The sequence below is a fragment of the Mesoplodon mirus genome (genome assembly GCF_964341445.2).
Source record: "Mesoplodon mirus genome assembly, chromosome: 4".
In the NCBI taxonomy this organism is placed as follows: Eukaryota; Metazoa; Chordata; class Mammalia; order Artiodactyla; family Ziphiidae; genus Mesoplodon; species Mesoplodon mirus.
In genome coordinates, this window is record NC_138979.1 from 184,496,555 (window position 1) to 184,516,054 (window position 19,500).

At 50.0% G+C, this 19,500-nt stretch overlaps 1 protein-coding gene across 6 annotated transcripts in view; it reads left to right on the top strand.

The window, feature by feature from the left end:
• WDR25 (WD repeat domain 25) overlaps positions 1-19,500 on the top strand; it is a 147,042-nt gene that overhangs the window by 94,715 nt on the left and 32,827 nt on the right. For all 6 annotated transcript variants that reach the window (XM_082618975.1, XM_082618976.1, XM_082618980.1 and 3 more), the window contains exon 4: positions 4,180-4,310. In XM_082618975.1, coding sequence (XP_082475101.1) covers positions 4,180-4,310 — 131 coding nt within the window. The remainder of the gene's footprint in view (positions 1-4,179; positions 4,311-19,500) is intronic.

The following is a 19,500-nucleotide window of genomic DNA, read 5'->3' on the forward strand; positions in this document are numbered from 1 at the left end:
CTGCCCAAGGTCGCTCCACTGGAAGTGACAGAGCTGGTGGGGGACCCGGCTGTGTGTGACTCTCCACCCCTCTGCTGTATCACCTCCCACTTTGAACAGGCTGCTGGGTGACAATGGCTGGGGTCCTGATTTCTGAGCCACGGTCTTGCCCCAGACCTCCTTACCTCGTGTTTCCCAATAAGTATCTGTAATTATTATTCAAAAATGGAAAAATTTCATTTTGGTCCCTTTTAACAAAAAAGTACAGTAAAGGCCTAGTTATTACAAGTAAAAGTAGGGAAAAATATAAATTGCAGCTTGTCTTCTAACTGGAAAATTTTAGTACTTAAAAGACATAGATTCTGTCTCAATCTCTTTGGGGGATTGAGGATGAATAACGTAGTCAGAAATACATTTTTTCAGCAAAATAGTTCAGTCATTATCTTTTAGCAACTCGACTTTCACTTTTCCTCTCATCTTTTTCCCCCATTATTGGCAAGACTGTCACGGCACTTTTTGAAAAAAACATGCCTAATTCACTGCTTTTCCTGAAATAAGCATATGGTATATGCTATGGTCCAAGAAACAGGGAGAATTTTTTCTCCAGGCATATAGAGTTTGTTTTTCCTTTTGGACTTAAGGGTTGGCAGTGAGTTTCAAATGAGCAAGAAGTCGGCATTAGGCGCAGCTCTATCTGTCTGGAGAGAAGACTTCTGGACTACAGGGGCCTTCTTGCGCCGGTGTGAGGGTCGCAGCGACATCTGTGCTCCTTTTCCATCGAGGGGATGTGGTGACAGCCCCTCGCCCTTAGCCCCCATGTGGCTCCCCCAGCCCCTTGGCTGGAGCGAAGCTCCCGAAGCCAGCGCTGCAGGCGCGAAGCCCATCCCCAGGGCACACAGTACCCCACGGGCGGGCGGCCCCCTGCTCCATCCTCCCTGGGAGGGGGGCTTGCTAACCGGGCACGTCACGCTTGCTTTCTGACCCCAAAGTGTAGCAGAAAAGGCGAGGAAGAGTTTGGGTCCCAGACAAGTTTCAGGAAAGGAAAAGAAGATTAAGAACTAGGAATACCAGGTTTCCAATTAGACGAATTCCTCAGGAAGTGATTTTTTGGGGTCTACTTGAGAGTGTTGCTTGTCTCTTGACCTAATGAGAGGGACACAGCACACAGAATACTACAAGTCTGCTCATCTTCCTCGTGCTTTTATAGAAGAGTTCTTTACTTATTAGAAAAACAGTATTATGACAGCAATATTAGTATGATTTAAGAAGTTATCTTACCGCCCCCAGAACAACTCATTTCCTGTTGGTGAATCATGTCTTCCCTGTCTTTGTTCACGTCAGTCCTTTAATACTCCTGTAATTTAAGAACGGGTATCAAGCTTTGTCCCTCTTGCCACAGAGTGCTATTTATAATCCCAGTTGTAAGTGGCTTTTCAGCATTGCACCAGGCAGAGAACCACATTTGCCTTAACTGCTCCCTCAGCTTGGACAGCTAGGCTGCTTTCTATAGCCCCTTCAGCGTGATCAGTGCAATGACCCAAACTGGCCAGCTCTTGACAGCATTGTGAGGACATAGGATGACCGTGGGAATCTTTGTGAGTTGCATTTTGTAGCAAAATCGTTAAGGGGCTTGTTGAGCTTAAAGAGGTATAGAGTCAGGCTCCCCTGGTGGCGCAGTGGTTGAGAGTCCGCCTGCCGATGCGAGGGACACGGGTTCGTGCCCCGGTCCGGGAGGATCCCACGTGCCGTGGAGCGGCTGGGCCCGTGAGCCATGGCCGCTGAGCCTGCGCGTCCGGAGCCTGTGCTCCGCAACGGGAGAGGCCACAACAGTGAGAGGCCCGCGTACCGCAAAAAAAAAAAGAAAAAAGAAAAGAGGTATAGAGTCTTCATTTACAAAAAGTCAAGTGTTTCCAGAGTTTTCTCTGATGACAACTGACTGCCAATTGTAGGCCCTTAGAAGATATCAGAAAAAAATCAACACACTTAATCATGCATCAAGGTAAAGGTGATGCTTGAACAAAGAACAAGAGAGTAACTTCTTTCCAAGAAATCTGTACTATGGAGAGAACACTTTGAAAACAGATGTTTTTCATTGTTTATATCATTCTGTAATTTTTGTTGCCAAAAACGATGTGAACGTGTCACCTATTAAAAACTTCAGTGTCAGCACTCTTAACCTGGGAACAGTGTTTTTCTAATCCTGCTTTAAAATCCTGTAAATGAAAATTTCAGTAGATTTCGAATTAGGTTGTTAAAAATATGAGAATACAGTAACAGCCGCTGATTATTTGCAGGAGCCATTACTTGACATTAGGGGAAATGGAGCTTTATTAGCAAACTGTTCACAAAATCCTTTGCATCAGTGGTAGATGGAAGTGGAAAATGTCTCCCCTGTTGCTAGTGGTAAACGTCTTCCATTCTGGGTCCTCACATCTCTGGAAGGAGGCTTTGGGGCTCTGACGGACATCAGTGTGTCAACTCAAGCTGTAACCAGGCTACTGTCAAATCACTGAGTCACAAAAAGGTCCCTACATTTTTAAAAAGTGGAAGCATATTCAGTCCTGTTGCTCTTACTAAAATTATTATAACTCACGTGATTTAATACTTTCCAAGAGGTTTGCTGACACTCTCAGTAAACAGCTATTAAAATATAGTTTAAAATATTGTTTATTTTACCCTTGTCTCATCCTCCAAAATGTTCTTTTTTTGGTAATTGCTTTTATATTCCTAATATATTGGTACAGTAGCACACTGTGTAACTTATAAATAAATATACTTGTGTTGGAGGTATGTGCCTGAGGGGTTCTCATGGCTGGGATGTACTGTCAGGCAAGTTTGGAGACCAAGGATCTAGGCAAGTTGGATTTGTCAAGGCTTCTGCTGTAATTCTCAAGAGGACCAACTGACGACTTTCATTTCCTTACCTGGTGAGCTGGTGGAGCACTTAACTAAAGTGTGGTCCTAAACACAGAGCAGGGCAGCCTTCCGGAGGCGCTCTCTGAATTGAAGGAACAAGTGTCCTTCCTGGGTTCCCATAAGGGAGATGATGCTTGAGATCTTATTTATTTATTTATTTATTTATTTATTTTTGCGGTACGCGAGCCTCCCACTGCTGCAGCCTCTCCCGCCGCGGAGCACAGGCTCTGGACGCACAGGCTCAGCAGCCCTGGCTCACGGGCCCAGCCGCTCCGCGGCATGTGGGATCCTCCCTGACCAGGGCACGAACCCGCGTCCCCTGCATCGGCAGGCGGGCTCTCAACCACTGCGCCACCAGGGAAGCCCGATGCTTGAGATCTTGGCGTTGCATTGGTATCCAGCTTCTTATGTCCCTAACTGCCCACTGCCTCAATCCAGGGGAAGGATTTCAAGGTTGGCCCTCCTGGGCTGTGGCACCGTGTAGAGGAAGGCATGCTGGCTTTCGAGACCTGGGCTCAGCACAAAAGGTCTGTTCCCCGAGTCTGAGCTGTTCTAAATGATCGACATTTCTGGTGTTTTTATGGCTTACCTCTAAGAGAGCTCAGTGATAGGAACAGTTTCCACAGCAGAGGTATGTGTGTGCACGCAGTCGTTTGCACAGCGTCCAGGAGCACTTGACGGCAGTTGCGTGGCAGATAGAAAAGGTGGTCCTCGCACCCCCTCCAACCTGTGACCTGAGCCGCTGTGACGTCACGCTCTCATTTATCACCCAGAGGCTGATGCCACCCCACACGCCACACTCTATGGCAAACCACTGATGGGTTATCGTGAGGGTGTGACTGTAAGATGCTGATCCTAAAAAGAATCATGTTGGAGCATCCTGCTTTTGGCTTTTAGACTCCCAGTAAATAACCTAACAAAATTAATTGTGTAGCTCTGGAAATGTTATTCAGTCTCCCTGGGCCTTGCTTTTTTCAACTGCAAACTGGATTATGTGCTTGAAATGAGGTGATGTGCATAATGTTTACAGAGCACCGAAAAGGTGGATTCAGGCATCTTGTTTATCCCTGGGGGTGGGGGGGTTCAGCTAACTGAGGACCGGGTGGCCAGAGAGTGAGGGCACATGCCGCTGCTGTTGTGTTTCCAGAAAGTCTCCATTGGTCGCCTCAGGCCCAGGTGGGCTGCGCTCTCCCGTGGCTCCATATCAGATGGCATCTTAGTGTTAAGGTATTTAGTTCGTGATCTGAGTATTTTCGAACCCTCTCTTCTCTTTTCGTGTTGCAGGAACCCAGCTATTCAGTGGTCAAAGTGACTTTAGAATCACCACCTTGAAATTTCATCCAAGAGACCACAACGTTTTCGTATGTGGCGGCTTCAGCTCTGAAATGAAAGCTTGGGACATAAGGACCAGCAAGGTAACACACCTCTTCCTCACATGGCCTTTCCAGGAGAGCTTGCCTGGACATTTTGAATGATTGGGAGTGGGTCAGCATCTATATATAGGACCCTTGAGATGGAATAATTACCACTTAATATTTAATCAGTGGGAAGCATAATTTTTAGATGTTTTGAAAGAACATTCTCGAGTTGTTAGATTATTAAAGCATCATAGGTGCAATTCTTTTTTCTTTTTTTTTTTTTTTTTTTTGCGGTACGTGGGCCTCTCACTGTTGTGGCCTCTCCCATTGTGGAGCACAGGCTCCAGACGCGCAGGCTCAGCGGCCATGGCTCACGGGCCCAGCCGCTCCGCGGTATGTGGGATCTTCCCGGACCGGGGCTCGAACCCGTGTCCCCTGCATCGGCAGGCGGACTCTCAACCACTGCGCCAGCAGGGAAGCCCCATAGGTGCAATTCTATACAGCATATTACTAAAAATATTTGTTGAGTACCTACTGTGTGCAAATGCTTCCAGATGTTATAAAATGAATCAGCCTCAGATTACTCAGGGGAATAATATGTGGATACAAATAAGTGGGGTGGAGAAGTGCTCTGTGTGTGTGTGTGTGTGTGTGTGTGAGTGAGAGGAGGGGTGGTGGGGAGGGAGGGGCCGGCATTCAGAGCGGGTGAGCTTTCAGCTCAGCTCAGTGTAAGGAAGGCTTCTCGGAGGAGACAGCGTTCCCGTTGGGGCTTAAAGGTTGGTCACCGTCAGTCCCATAGAGAAGTGATGTCCACTCCCGTCCTTCACCACAGCCTGCCCCTCCTGTTGCTTCCCTAACTTAGGAAATGGCAACTCCAGGACTTCCCTGGCGGTCCAGTGGTTAAGTCTCCATGTTCTCAATGCAGGGGGCATGGGTTCGATCCCTGGCCAGGGAACTAAGATCCCGCATGCCACACAGTGTGGCCAAAAAAAAAAAAAAAAAAGTGGCAACTCCATCTTTCTGGCTGTTCAGGCCCAAACCATCAGAACCATCCCTCTCTCCCCTCTTCCTGTCATCCCCCCAATACCCAAACCATCAGCAAATCCAGTCGTAACTTGGGTTTAAGCTGCCCTGATAATTGCAGTAGTGTCCTCTCTGGTATCTGTCTTCCCCCACCACACCCTCCCCTCCCCCGACCCCTTACGGTTTGTTCTCAACACAGTAGCCAGAGTGGCCTGTGACAGTGGAAGTCAGATGTGTCACTCTTCTGGTCAGAACCCTCCAGGCTCAGGTCTCACTCACAGGAAAAGCTGTGTCCCTAGGGCAGCCCACAAGGCCTCATGGTCTCCGCTCAGCCTCAGCCCCACCCGCTTCCTTGCCTTTCCTAGAACACACCAACACAGTCCTGCCTCAGGGCCTTTGCACTTTGCACTTTCTGCCTGGAATGCTCTCCTCCCAGTTTTCTACGGAGAGGCTCCCTCCCTCCTACAGGGTTCTGCTCAAATGCCACCTCTGCAGTGAGGCCTTCCCGGACCACCGTGCCAGCCACCCCTGGCATTCACTAGTCCCCCTGCCACCTCTTTTCTCTCCATAGCATTTATGATCACCCGGCACACTATGGATTTTACTTGTCTATTTGCCTTGTCTCCATCCCCTCGAATGTAAGCTCTTCCAGGGCAGGGATTTTTGTCTGTTTTGTTTGCTGCTGACTTCTAGCTCCTAGAACAGTGCCTGGCACATAGTAGGCACTCAGCAGACCGTGGGTGACTGAATGAGTGGATGGAGGCAGAGGGCAGTCACACAGGATGGGGGATACAAGGTGTGTGCAGGGCCAGTGACCTGCTCGACTTGGGGGATACAAGGTGTGTACAGGGCCAGTGGCCTGCCTGACTTGGGGGATACAAGTTGTGTACAAGGCCAGTGGCCTGCTTGACTTGGGGGATACAAGTTGTGTACAGGGCCAGTGGCCTGCTCGACTTGGGGGATACAAGGTGTGTACAGGGCCAGTAGCCTGCTCGACTTGGGAGATACAAGGTGTGTACAGGGCCAGTAGCCTGCTCGACTTGGGGGATACAAGGTATGTATATGGCCAGTGGCCTGCTCAACTTGGCCAGGCATGGGCCCCAGGCAGTGGGACAGGCCGGGCAGAGAGGCTTTTAATGCCTTGAGTCTGCGTTTGGATCAGCAGTGGGGAGCCATGGGAGGTTTGTGAGCAGGGGGGCTGGTATCAGGGGTGCAGGGGGGTTCAGGGAGGGGCAGTGGGGAAGAGCCTGACTGCCTCCTGCCTCTGGGGGGCTCAGTGATTTCAGGATGGCTGTTTCAAGCTCTGAGAAGCACCGCCCTGGTCTGAAGGAGGCACACAGCCACTAGAATGCTACAGGGTAGTTCACGATGATACCTGCATTGATCTTGACCTTGAAAGAAGAGGGTGTGGAACATCAGAGAGTGTCCTCCTCCATTAGGGATTCAGGGGAGTCAGTGGTCCCACGCCGAAGGGCTCTAGCCTGCTGCATCTGCAGCGCCAAAGCCTCTACCTAAAGGCATCCCCCTCCAGGGCCGCCTCCTGCCCCATCCTGGGCAGGTGCAGCCCCCCCAGCAGGTCTTCACTGAGAAGAGGCCGTCCTGCGTGGCCAGGATGGAAGGAGGTGGGACAAGACCTCCAGTGCCGGATTCGAAAGGCGAGTTCATGTGTCAGACCGGCTGCTGCAGGAAGGCACTTTCCCCCCAGGCTGTGGGAAGGGGCTGCTGGTGTTTGCAGGAGAACCTAAAACCAGAGACAGTTTCCTTAAAGAGAACAGGATGTTATATCCATAGGTATTTTGCCTAAAGTACTTCACAAGTGGGAGAATTAGAGCATAGAGAGATGTACTCTTTTTTAAAAAAAACACACATTTTTCTTTTACAAGAGACTGTTTTTTTAAAACAAGAATAGTTGGAAAAGAGAGAAAAGTTACCCATAAAGAAGTGGATGTGTGGACTTTTAAAAGCACTAGAACACTTGTATATGGGATATAAATACATGATAAATGAAAGAAGACGTTGGAAAGTGCTGCTGGAATTGGAAACTCTTAGTCATGCTGTTTGAAGTGGGGCCTCCTGATCAACCAGCCCCTGGTGACGGCCACGTCCCTTAGAGGTGTGCTGTTTTTAGCCTCAAAGACCAAACACGTAAGAAATTACTCATCAAGGACGCCATCTGATTTAAGACTTTGTTAAAAATATCGGATTTTCTCCTAGGGCAGACGCCAGCTGACGCGTTCTGAGAATGCTGGGGGAGAAGCAATTAGGAGCAGATGTTGCTGTGACTGGTACTGGCATGTTTGCCAGTCTCTCCCCAGCTAATAATGTGGGTAAAGGGATCTGTGCAATATTTGTTTTTACTTCCTTTTTACCAACAATCTGACTGCCTGTCCTCCCTTGCTGGGTCACAAGGACTATTTCCATTTGCATCAGCCAAACTCAGGGGACCAGTCTCTTTCCTGCTTCAGTTCTGTTTCCTCTGATAGGTGTGGCCCAAGTGCCTTGTGTGGACCCAGCAGGAGGGCCAGAGAGGAAAGGTGTGGACGGCCACCTGGGAGGGCTCTGCCCTCCTGCTGGGCTCCCGTGGGGCCTGGGGCTCTGTCCCAGGTGCTGAACTTTCCAGCCCTCCCTGGTGAGTGTAGGAACACCTAGGGCTGAGTGGCTTGTCTTTTTCAGACTGCATTCTTGGGCAGCTGTGGAAACTGCAGCAGGGACACAGACCTTAGCTTAAAATCAAGACGGGTTTCCTCTTTTAAAAACAACGGAAGGACTGTTATGATTATAAAAGTAATATGTGATTATATGAAAAAACTAGAAATAGAAACAGAGAGAAGGGGTAGTTGAGCCAGCCAAAGGTAAACATTAGTAACATTTAAATAAATACTTTTATGTGTGTGTGTGTTTTTTTTTTTTTTGCGGTACGCGGGCCTCTCACTTCTGTGGCCTCTCCCGTTGCGGAGCACAGGCTCCGGACACACAGGCTCAGCGGCCATGGCTCACGGGCCCAGCCGCTCCGCGGCATGTGGGATCTTCCCGGACCGGGGCACGAACCCGTGTCCCCTGCATCGGCAGGTGGACTCTCAACCACTGTGCCACCAGGGAAGCCCCTCATTTAAATATTTTTATTTCATTGTTCTTTTCCACTGTGTTTTTGTTTTGTTTTGTTTTGTTTTGTTTTGCGGTATGCGGGCCTCTCACTGTTGTGGCCTCTCCTGTTCCGGACACGCAGGCTCAGCGGCCATGGCTCACGGGCCCAGCCGCTCCACGGCATGTGGGATCTTCCTGGACTGGGGCACGAACCCGTGTCCCCTGTATCGGCAGGTGGACTCTCAACAACTGTGCCACCAGGGAAGCCTCACATTTAAATATTTTTATTTCATTGTTCTTTTCCACTGTGTGTTTTTTAAAACATTGTTTGGTCTCATGTTTATACTGTTTTGTATTTTGCTTTTCACACAGCATTGTAAAGGTTTTCCTTACAGTGAAATGACTTCCTGTAGATTTTTAGTACATTTCCCTGATGCAGTATGCTTGGCTAATTTGCTCCATGCCTTATCCTCAGCGCTCAGAGCCGTGTCTGACACAGCAGGCACTCGATAAATATGGATCGAATGAGTCAATTTCAAATGGTTTAGCTTCTTAAACCATTTCCTGAGGTTGGATTTTAGGACATTTCCTTTTGTTTGGTTTGGTTTGCCATTTAAAGTTAATAGATGTGAAGGTGGAGATCAGGGATCGGCAAGCTGCAGCTTGGGGCTAAATCTGACTTGCTGCCTGTTTTTGTAAATAAAGTTTTATCGGAATGCAGTTCCTGTCATTCATTTGTGTATGGGCTACAGCTGATTTCACACCATAGTGGTAGAGCTGAGTAATTGCACCGGAGACCACATGGCCCGCAAAGCCAAAAATATTTATGATCTGGCTGATCCCTGCTAAGACGTATCTGGCTATGGTGTGTGTCACGCTGTGACTGATCCTCCTGACCTGGCTGACAGGGTGGGTGCCCCTGTGCCTCACCCTATTATGGGCACCCTGTGGAAACCATGTGCTCAGAGAATGTCTTTTCAGAGAACCCTGCTTCAGTCAGGGGTATGTGGGTCGTTTCCCTCTCTTGTTACAATCTCCAGACAAACCATCGCAGTCTACTTTGTTATACGTTCCACTGTGACACACATTTGTGCATCTAGTGTTTTCCACATTGGCAGTTTATTTCCTGCAGCTTGTGCCCTGGAACTCAAATTGCTGGGTTAAAGTGAGTCAGCATTCTGAAGGTAAGGGGTAGGTGTCCGACGATGGAGCTGAGCCCACCATGGAGCAGGACGGTGTGGCCAGACAGCCTCCCACCGGGTCTGAGGAGCAGTGGGAACAGATAACTTCAAAGCTACTTTCCAGTCGTAGACTGTTATTTCTTAAGCTTAGCCACATGATGAATGTTGGGATTCTGGACTCCCCTGGTCCAGCCCAGTGCATTACAGCAAATGGGCTATTTGGCTCCCCTGTCTTTTCTTGGCCCATCTCTCTCTGCTCTGGTTTGAGGAGTGGATCACATCCCTCGTCACCGCAGAGCGCCTGGCTTCATTTCCAGAAGGTCGGCAGGACGTGTTCCGCACGAACCCTCCGAGCCTGCGTACTCGTGCTGGCCCCGTGCTGCCAGTACAGGGTCTTCTGACTCTTCTGTCTCCTGACGGTCTGCTCGAACGTGGGTCTGGTCTGGAACCCAGGATGTCTGTGGTCTGACCTTCATGTTACCACGGAGGTCTGAGCCCCTCCGGGCCGCCAGTGCTTATTGGCCTGAGATCCAGCAGACCTGGGTTCCCATCCTCCCTCTCCTACTTGCTTAGCTGGCTGATTTTAGGCAAATCTCTAAACTAAAGCCTCTCTCAGGGCTTCCCTGGTGGCGCAGTGGTTGAGAGTCCGCCTGCCGATGCAGGGGACATGGGTTCATGCCCCGGTCTGGGAGGATCCCACATGCCGCAGAGCGACTGGGCCCGTGAGCCATGGCCGCTGAGCCTGCGCGTCCAGAGCCTGTGCTCCGCAACGGGAGAGGCCACAACAGTGAGAGGCCCGCGTACAGCAAAAAAAAAAAAAAAAGCCTCTCTCAGTCAAGGGTTTCCCCCGTGGTATAGTAAAGGGGCAGGATGAGGTCATCTTTAAAGCAGGGCCTCTGAACTCTCCTGTGCGTGGGAGCGCACCTGGGACTCTTGTTAGGATGCAGACTCTGTTTCAGGAAGATGATGTCATAGCTCAGACTGCTGTAATCAAATACCACAGCCTGGGGGGCTTAAACAGCAGACATTTATTTCTCATTGTTCTGGAGCCTGGAAGTCCGAGATCAGGGTGCCAGGGTGGTCGGGCTCTGGTGAGGGGGCTCCTCCTGGTTTGTAGATAGCTGCCTCTTGCTGTGTCCTCACAGGATGGAGAGCGAGCAAGCTCTGGGCTCTTCATCCCTTTTTAAGGTGACCATTCCCATCATGGGACTTCCACCCTCATGATCTTATCCAAACCTAATTACCTCACAAAGGCCCCATCTCCAGATATCATCACATTGGGGATTAGGGCTTCAAAATATAGATTTTGGGGGGGACACAAGCATTCAGTCCTTTGCAGGTGAGATCCTGCGTTTCAGCAAGCTCCCAGGAGATGCAGAGACAGACGGCCCATGGACCACACTTTGAGAAGCCAGGTCTCAAAGGGCCTCTGAACACAGAGGTCCCATGCTTCTCACACGTGAGCACCCTTGGTCTTCGTCCTGGATTGACCTGCACCACCTGTGACCTATCTCAGTGATAAATAAGCTGTGAGCACCTTCACCCGACAGCTGTTCATTTACACCTGCCTGTGAGGGAGGCTCAGTTCAGTCATGTCTGCGCCCCGGCATCTCCCACAGGACCTGGAACCAGAGCAGGTGCTCAGGGGGTAACTTGGAGTGAGCTGCTGGGGTCAGCCGCCCCTCCCATCATGATGGAGCCCTGCAGGAGCACCCACCTGCCCACATTTTGGGGGGCAGTGGCCTCCCTGGGATTTCTGCAGAGGGAGTGGGCCCTCCAACAAATGGGAAATAAAGGCTAGCTGCAATTCAGCTGTAACTGGTCATTCCAGAAGTGTAGACAGAGGCCGAGGACTTGGGAGATCCTGGGCCAGATGAGGGCTGGTGCCGTGGTTCTAACACTGCAGCTCTCAGCCAAGTCTGAGCTTTCATGTGCCCCAGTGTCTCGTAGATGGCGGAGTTTCCAGCCTCGCAGGGCCCTGGCTCTTTGCCCGGCAGGGACTGGGAGCTGGAGAGTTCCGGATCTGCAGGGCCCACCAGCGCTGTGGGAAAGGCTCCAAGGTAGTTACTTTTAGGTTTGCTTTAAGATGACTATGTAGTTTGAGCCAAAAGTTAGGATAGGTAATAAAATTTCTCCCTTGTATCATGAATGAAAGTTGTAGAAGAACTCCTACAGAGGCTTAAAAATCATATTGCATATTGAGTGAATCACCCTTTTTGCGAGACTGAATTCTGGAACCCCAACCTCAGCAAATTACCTCTCAGCCAAGCAGGATCGAGCACTGCCAATTGGAGCAGCCCTGGAAAAGCTGGGACATGTGGCTCCCGACACTGGGAACCTGGCCTCTGCTCCAGTTCTCTTCCCTTCCGTGGGCAGGGCCGACACTGGGCAGGCTAGGGCCGAGCGCGACTTCCGATGCATAGGTCCACTCTGCTCCCGAGAAGGAGAGTCTCAGGTGCCCTCAGGCCCCCACTGGGCCTTGAAAACACCGAGCCCCACCCGCTCGGGTAGTTCTCAGGATGAGATCTACTCTGACAGATCAGCTCACTTTTTTTGCTCTAGTGTTGGTTTGACCTGAATCATCAATAGTCCATGCGTGTTCTACATCTTTCTTTCTTTTTAAGTTTGTAAAGGGCCGTCTTGACTTCCAGATCTTGAGTTCATTCCTTGACCTCCTTCTGGAGCTTTGTCCCAAACCCACTGCAGGTGTGTGTCCTATCATGCAGGTGACAGTGGGCGAGGCCTCTGGCTCGTCCTTCCCACCTCCTTGGGTTCTCATCTCTCTCTGCCTGTTGTCACAGCCCCTCACTCTGCTGCAGTTTCCCCACAGAATGTAAGCTCCCTGAGGGCAGGGATTTGCTCCATTCCTGCTGTTTTCCCTGAGCCTAGCGAAGTGCTGGGTGGATGGGATGGGACTGTTGCAGGAATGACTAACGGCCTTAATCCAGGCCAATTAAAAAAAAATCCCAAGTGATAAGCCCACCCAGGTGAAGTGGAAGCTGAGTCAGCATCTGTTAACACGCTCTTCTCCGGCACCCACCGTGGGTGTCCTGCCCCGAGGGGGAATGAACAGGCTGGTCATGCAGCCAGTGGTTGCTGGTCTGGACTGGCTGCCCTGGTGCAGTGGTCTGAGCACCCAGAGACTTAGAGGATACCCACCCACGCCTGCAGATGGTCTCGGCCTCCAGCGTTGTGAAAACTCTCCAGGTGATTCTAACGAAGAGCCCAAGTGGCGAACCACAGCCCTGGGGGCCAGGGTTTGGGAGCATCAGTGAGAGTCCCGGTTGGTGTTTTGCAGGGTCTCTGCTGGTGTAGGTGAGGGTGTCCTGAAGTGTCCGTTCCTGCAGTGGCAGCTGTCTGGAAGACTCAGCACCTTCACCTCCTGGTTCCTGGGCACCATCAGTCTTCGTGGCGTTGTAGGCAGGTTGCTTATTTGCTCTAATGAGGTTCTGATTACTCTCCATTTGTCTCTTTCATCAGCTTTATACTAAAACGCCTTTTGTTTGGACTCTTCGTACTTCTGCAGTTCTGGCTAAGTTTTGCCTTCAGCCAAACTTTTTATGAGATGAGAGCGGGAGCCTAAGGGAGGTGGAGACGGGGGAGGGCGGGGACAGCCTGGTGCTGAGGGAAGCGTGGTCACCGCTCCGTGTGGCTCGCCTTGGGTCCTTGTCTCTTCCGGGCTCCCGTTGCCCCACCTGTCAAGTGGCGGCGGGGTGCTCTCGGGTGGCATGGACTGGGTCTGTACTGGACCCTCCCTGTGTGTCATCTACCGCGACGCAGCAGTCCTGGGAGGTGTACCAGGCGCCGCTGTCACCTCATCCCCCTGGCAGGGTGCCCGAGGTTCAGAAAGCTTCCAGCAGCCAGCACACGGCTGGCTGGTAAGGGGGGTAAGACCTTGACCCGGTGCCTTGATTCCCGCGCCCTTTCAGGCCCTCCTGTTCACAGGGCGAAGGAAGCGTTGGTCTTGGGTGTAAATAAAGCTTTGGCAGTGAGGGCCGTGTGCTTTCTTCTTGGAGAAGCCTGCATGGGGCAGCCCTTGAGTTCAGGTGCCTGCTCGGTCCCGCTGCTTGCAGCTCGATGCCCGGTGTCAGGGACCCCACTGTGAACTTGACAGTGGTGGGCCCTGCGCCCTCAGGCCTGAAGTCATAACCCCGGCACCTCTGTGAGGGCGGCCCTTCGGCCTCCACAGGTAGACGTGGAAACCAGTCCTGAACGGCTCAGCTTTCAGCGCAGAGGTGGACAGCCACTGTGGGGCTTGGACCTGATCTGTGGGCCTCACTGGCTGCCTTCACAAGCGGCCAGGGGGTCCCCATGTGTCTCCTGGGTCATCCAAAATCTTGGGCAAAGCTGGGGAAGGGGTCCCTGGAATCCAGAACCTCAGACTCCTGCCCCCAGCCCAGTCCTTCTCTTCACCTTCACTCGGCAGCACTTTTCTTGGGGTGTCAAGCAGACTCCAGTTAAAAACCTGAGATGTGAGCTGCCACCTGGAGCTCAGTGTGTGGCGACGGGAGAGCGTGGCACTCGGGAAGGCCACGTCCCCGTGTGATCACTTGGGCTCTTAAAGATGCAGTAGGATGTATCAGAAAATATAAAGCAGACTCTGGACCCGTAATGATTATATAAATAAAATATTTATGTAATGCTAATGTATATGACCTTTGTAATTTGTTTTGCCACTAAAATAAGCTGTGTTACATACACTGAACATCTCTCGTTGAGATTTTTTTTTCTCCTTGAGATTTTTAAAAATTTAATGTCTTTATGAAATAGATTCGTAGTTTTTGTTTTACCTAAAAACTTATTTTAGTTTGCCATAACTAATAGTATCCAAAAAAAAATCATGAGTTTGATGTCCTAGTTATTTTTTTTCTTAATATACTTTAAATACTTATTAAATTTTTTTGGTAGCAGCTTTTTTTCCTTTTAATTAATTAATTTATTTATTTGGCTGCTCCAGGTCTTAGTTGTGGCATGCGAGATCTTGGTTGCGGCGTGTGGGATCTTTAGTTGTGGCATGCAGGCTCTTTTAGTTGCGGCATGCAGGATCAAGTTCTCTGACCAGGGATCGAACCCGGGCCCCCTGCACTGGGAGCGCGGAGTTTTAACCACTGGACCACCAGGGAAGTCCCAGTAGCAGCTTTGTTGAGATGTAATTCATATACCATACAATGCACTCCTTTAAAGTATACAATTCGTTCGTTTTTAATATATTTACAGAGTTATACAACCATCGTCACTGTCAGTTTAGAGCGTTTGCATCACCTCAGAAAGAAACCCTTGACCCTTTAGCAGTCACCCCAACTCCCCTGCCTCTATCCCCTACCCCCAGCCCCTGGCAACCACTGATCTACCTTCTGTCTCTATAGAGTCGCCTATTCTGTACATTTTATATAAACAGAATCATACGGTCACTTAGCATAATGTTTTCAAGGTTCGCCTGTGTTGTAGCGTGTGTCAGTACTTCATTCCTTTTTACGGACAAATAATATTCCATTGTGTGGATAGACTGCATTTTGTTTATTCATCAGTTGATAGCCATTTGTGTTCTTTTCAGTTTTTGGCTCTTATGAATAATACTGTTATAAATATTCATTTACAAGTTTTTGTGTGGACATGTGTTTTCATTCCTCTCGGACTCCACCTAGGAGTGAAATTGCTGAGTCATGGTCACTCTATGGGTAACCTTTTTTTTTTGTTTTTTTTTTGTTTTTTTTTGTTTGTTTGTTTTTTGTTTTTTTTTTGCGGTACATGGGCCTCTCACTGTTGTGGCCTCTCCCATTGCGGAGCTCAGGCTCCGGACGCGCAGGCTCAGCAGCCATAGCTCACGGGCCCAGCCGCTCTGCGGCATGTGGGATCTTCCCAGACCGGGGCACGAACCCGCGTCCCCTGCATCGGCAGGCGGACTCTCAACCACTGCGCCACCAGGGAAGCCCTATGGGTAACCTTTTGAGAAACTGCCAGACTGTCTTCCAGAGTGGTTGTACCACTTTGCAATGTATGAGGGGTCCGATTTTCCCCTGTCCTCACCTCACTTGTTATCGGTCTTTTTGCTTTTCCCCATCCCAGTGGGTGTGAGGTGGTGTCTCATTGTGGTCTCCTTAAGGTTTGATATAGGACTGTGCAGACTGTATATTTCTTCATGAATGAGCTTTGGTAGTTTGTGTCTCTCAAAGAATTTGCTCCTTACATCTAAGTTATCAAATTTGTGTACATAAACTTGTTCATAATATTCCTTTATTATCCTTTTTGATGTCTTTAGGTTCTATCTTCTCCTTCATTCCTGATATTGACATTTATGTCTTCTTTTTTTTCCTTAGTCAGTGTGGCTAGAGACTTATTTTCTTCTACTTGCTTTGGGTTTAATTAGCTCTTCTTTTTCTCATTTCTTAAGGCAGCAATTTAGATCATTGATTCGAAATCCTTTTTAATATAAGCATTTTAATGCTATACATTTCCCTCTAAGAATTCATCCCACAAATCTTGATATGCAGTATTTACATTTTCATTCAATTAAAACATATTTTCTAATTTTATTTTTACCTCCTCTTTGACCTGTGGGATATTTAGAACTTATTACTCAGCTTCCAAATTTGTAGGGATTTTCCTGATATCTTTCTGTCATTAATTTCCTTGTTATTAATTCTGTTATGCTCAGAAAACATACTTTATATGATTCAAATACTTTTATGGCCCAAAATATGGTCTGTTTTGTTGAATGTTCCATGCGCTCTTGGCAAGAATGTGTATTTCACTGTTGTCGGGTGGAGTGTTCTATAAATGACAGTTTGGTCAAGTTAGATGATGGTATTGTTCAGTTAGTTCTTCTAGATCCTCGCTCATTTTTTGTCTACTTGTTCTTTCAATTATTGAGAGAGGAGTGTTGAGGTCGCCAACTATAATTGTGGATTTGTGTATTTCTCTCTTCAGTTCTGTCTGTTCTCCCTTATGTATTTTGAAGCTGCCACCACAGCTCCACTGCGGGCCTGCTTGCTGGTCAAAGCTGTTAGACAAAATAAGAAGAAGAAGGAAAAAAAAAAAAAAAAGAAGGAAAGAAAATAGCAGCTCGTCTTCATGCTGCTCACTTCTCCAGGTTTTGCCCTCTCTCCGGGGTCTGTCTGCTTGTGTTTACTTTCAGCGTTCTCAGGGAGCTGCTTTTTGCATTTTGTCCAGAGCCTGTTGTCATCAGTGGGCAGAGAGGCTCTGGTGGGCTTACTGGATCCCACGTGGCCCCAGGTGGACTTTGAACATATTTTTTTCCTGGCCTTGAGCTTCCTCTCTTCTGTTGGCTGGATGCCACCTGCCAGTGGGCCTCCAATGCTGTCTCCTCTCCAGAGGCTTTTCCCAAGCCCCCCTGGGTCAGGTGCCCCCCTCCTTCTCTCAGTCTGAGTTGTAGCTGCTTGGCAAATGTCACCCCTGCACTGGAATGTGAGCCGCGTGATAGCTGGGGGACACGAAGATCTTGTCAACCTGGCATTGTGTCCCCAGACTCTGTATGGCTGGCATGGGGTCAGCGGCTCAATCAGTGTTTCTTGAATAAATGGTCACAGCAACCTCCGTGAATCTGCAGCCTAACTCTGCAAAGATTCTATGACTTTAGGAAAGTTTGTGCAATCCAAATTCGTGCCCCAACCAAGAGCTCCCCAGTTATAGGGCAGTGTTGACAGCTGTGCTGTTTCCAGCGCATGGATGTTCTGTGTACCCCGCCAGTGGGCAGACTCTCCCGGTGGCCACAGCCTTCCCTACCTACCCTGAGGGAAGACTGCCTGGTGCCTTTCAGAGACGTAGTGCACAAGCTGAGAAGGATGACGGGATGTGTGAGAGGAAACCTCATGGTGCATCCTGTAATTAGGCTGTGCCGAGCAGTCCACTCATCACGCTGGGTTCAGAGAGGAGAGGAAGGGTGGACATCTCTCCTCACCCCCTGCATGCCCTTTTTATATCAAGTGAATTTCTCAGTTTTAAATTCTAGTATTTCACTTAAAAAAATTTTTTTTAAAGATCTGGTTACCTGGTTTGCCTCATTCATTGAACATTTGCTGAGCACCTGCCACGTGTAGGACATCTTCCTAGTTTGCAAGACTCAAAGAAGCTACAGGAAATATCTCATGCCTGCTGTTGGCACCGTTATCCACCAAGTTGCTAGACCATGTGGGAAACCTCCCTGGCAGCTTTAGGATTGCCCTCCCCTCACCACCCCCATACCCTGTGCTTCCATCTTCTGGGGTCATGCAGGCTGTCCACTGCACACAGGCACCTGGCCAAGGGGGTGGCTGGGTGCTGGAATCCAGCCTATGCTCCGCTGGCCAAGTGATGCCCCTAGCATGGGGTGATCTCCACCTGAAGGAGGGTCTTTTCCCGATATGCACCAAGGGGCCAGGTGGGCCAGCCATGGCCCCATCCCTTCCCCTCTGTCTGCTCCATCCGCTCCCTCTCCATCCCCGCAGCCTCACCAGGTCTGTCCCTCACCCCCCCCCAGGATGCCAGCGCTGCCCACTGCCCACCGCCTTACGTCTTCCACACCACGGCAAGTACCATCATTTGGAAACGCAAATCCGAACACATCGCCCTTGGGCTCAGGGCTCTTCCCGGCCCAGCACCCTGCAGTGCCCGTGAGAGCAGGTCCAGACCTTCCTTCCTGGTGAGGACAGCTCTGCACCGCCCAGCCCAGCCTCCCTCACCAGACTTGGCTCTGACTGCCCGGCCTGCCCCAAGCCACCACCTCGCAGGACTGGGGGGCTTCACACCTTTCCAGACTGTTTGACTTGTCTGCCACGAGTGGGGTTTACTCTTCAGAATAAAAGAGTAGATACATTATTTTCCAAAGAAGATAGAGGAAGGGGAGCTTGCAAAGGAGCAGCCAGAGACCTGGGAGGAGAGCTGGGTCCAGGGCTGTGAGCTGATGGGGGGACTGGGGGCGGGGCCGTGGACTCGGGGTGCCAGCAGCATGCAGAGGTCGAGGTATAAAAGGATGTCAGGGACCTGGAGACGTGGTGTGCCCGTGACATGAGAGCAGAAAGGGAGGCTGTTCTCCAGACATTCAGATTACAGAAGTAATCTGTGCTTTGTGCAGGCTACTTGGAAAATGGAAAACTGTAATGAGGAAGATAACGCATTCAATTTCAACACAGCCAGAACCACCATTGACAGTTGGGGTCCTTCCTTCCAGTTTTTCAATGCATATATTTACATTTTTAAGTAATTTCCCCCCAACTGAATATATCCTTAGTGTTTCTGTATTGTTGAAAAGTTTTTGGATGGTGTAATTTTTAATAGTTACCCAATATACTATCATGTATTTAACCAGCCCTCTATTATTGAGTATTTATCATATTCCCAGTGTTTCCTTTATTACAACACTAAGGGGAACATCTCTGTGTGTAAATTCCCAGATGCAGACTTGATCAAAGGGTATGTGTGGTTTTAGGTTCTGGATTCCACTGGCCACTTCCTTCCAGAAGGGATTACCAGGTCACCCTGGGAACGGGGTTGGTGGGTTGGCTTGCTTGTTTGGGGCATAGGCGAGGCATATGCAGGCTCACCACCACCCGGGGAAGAGCTGGTTCACGGGGAGGGGCTGAAGGTTGGGGAGGGTGGGGCGACCGGAGGTGGAAGGAAGTGGGGCGCGGGCCCAGGGCAGCCAGGCCAGGGGGACCTGCTTCCTTCCAGGGCCCCTGTCTCGGCCATGGACTAGGTCTCAGGGTGCAGAGTCCCTTGTGCTCTGGTTTCCCTCTCTCCGGCCCAGGCAGGACAGCCCCACCGTCTCCATCTGTCCTGTCCAGAGCAGGCCTGAGCCTCTGTGCGTTGCCCCATGTTGCTTCTTGAGGGTCCGAGACGCCTGGAAGAGATGGGTGCATACCGTGCACGGCGCAGGGGCCCAGACTCTGCCGAGCTGCGCTGCCCTTGGGGGTGGCCGCATTGTTCGAGCCCTATTTTAATTCATGCCTCCATTGTAAAGTGAG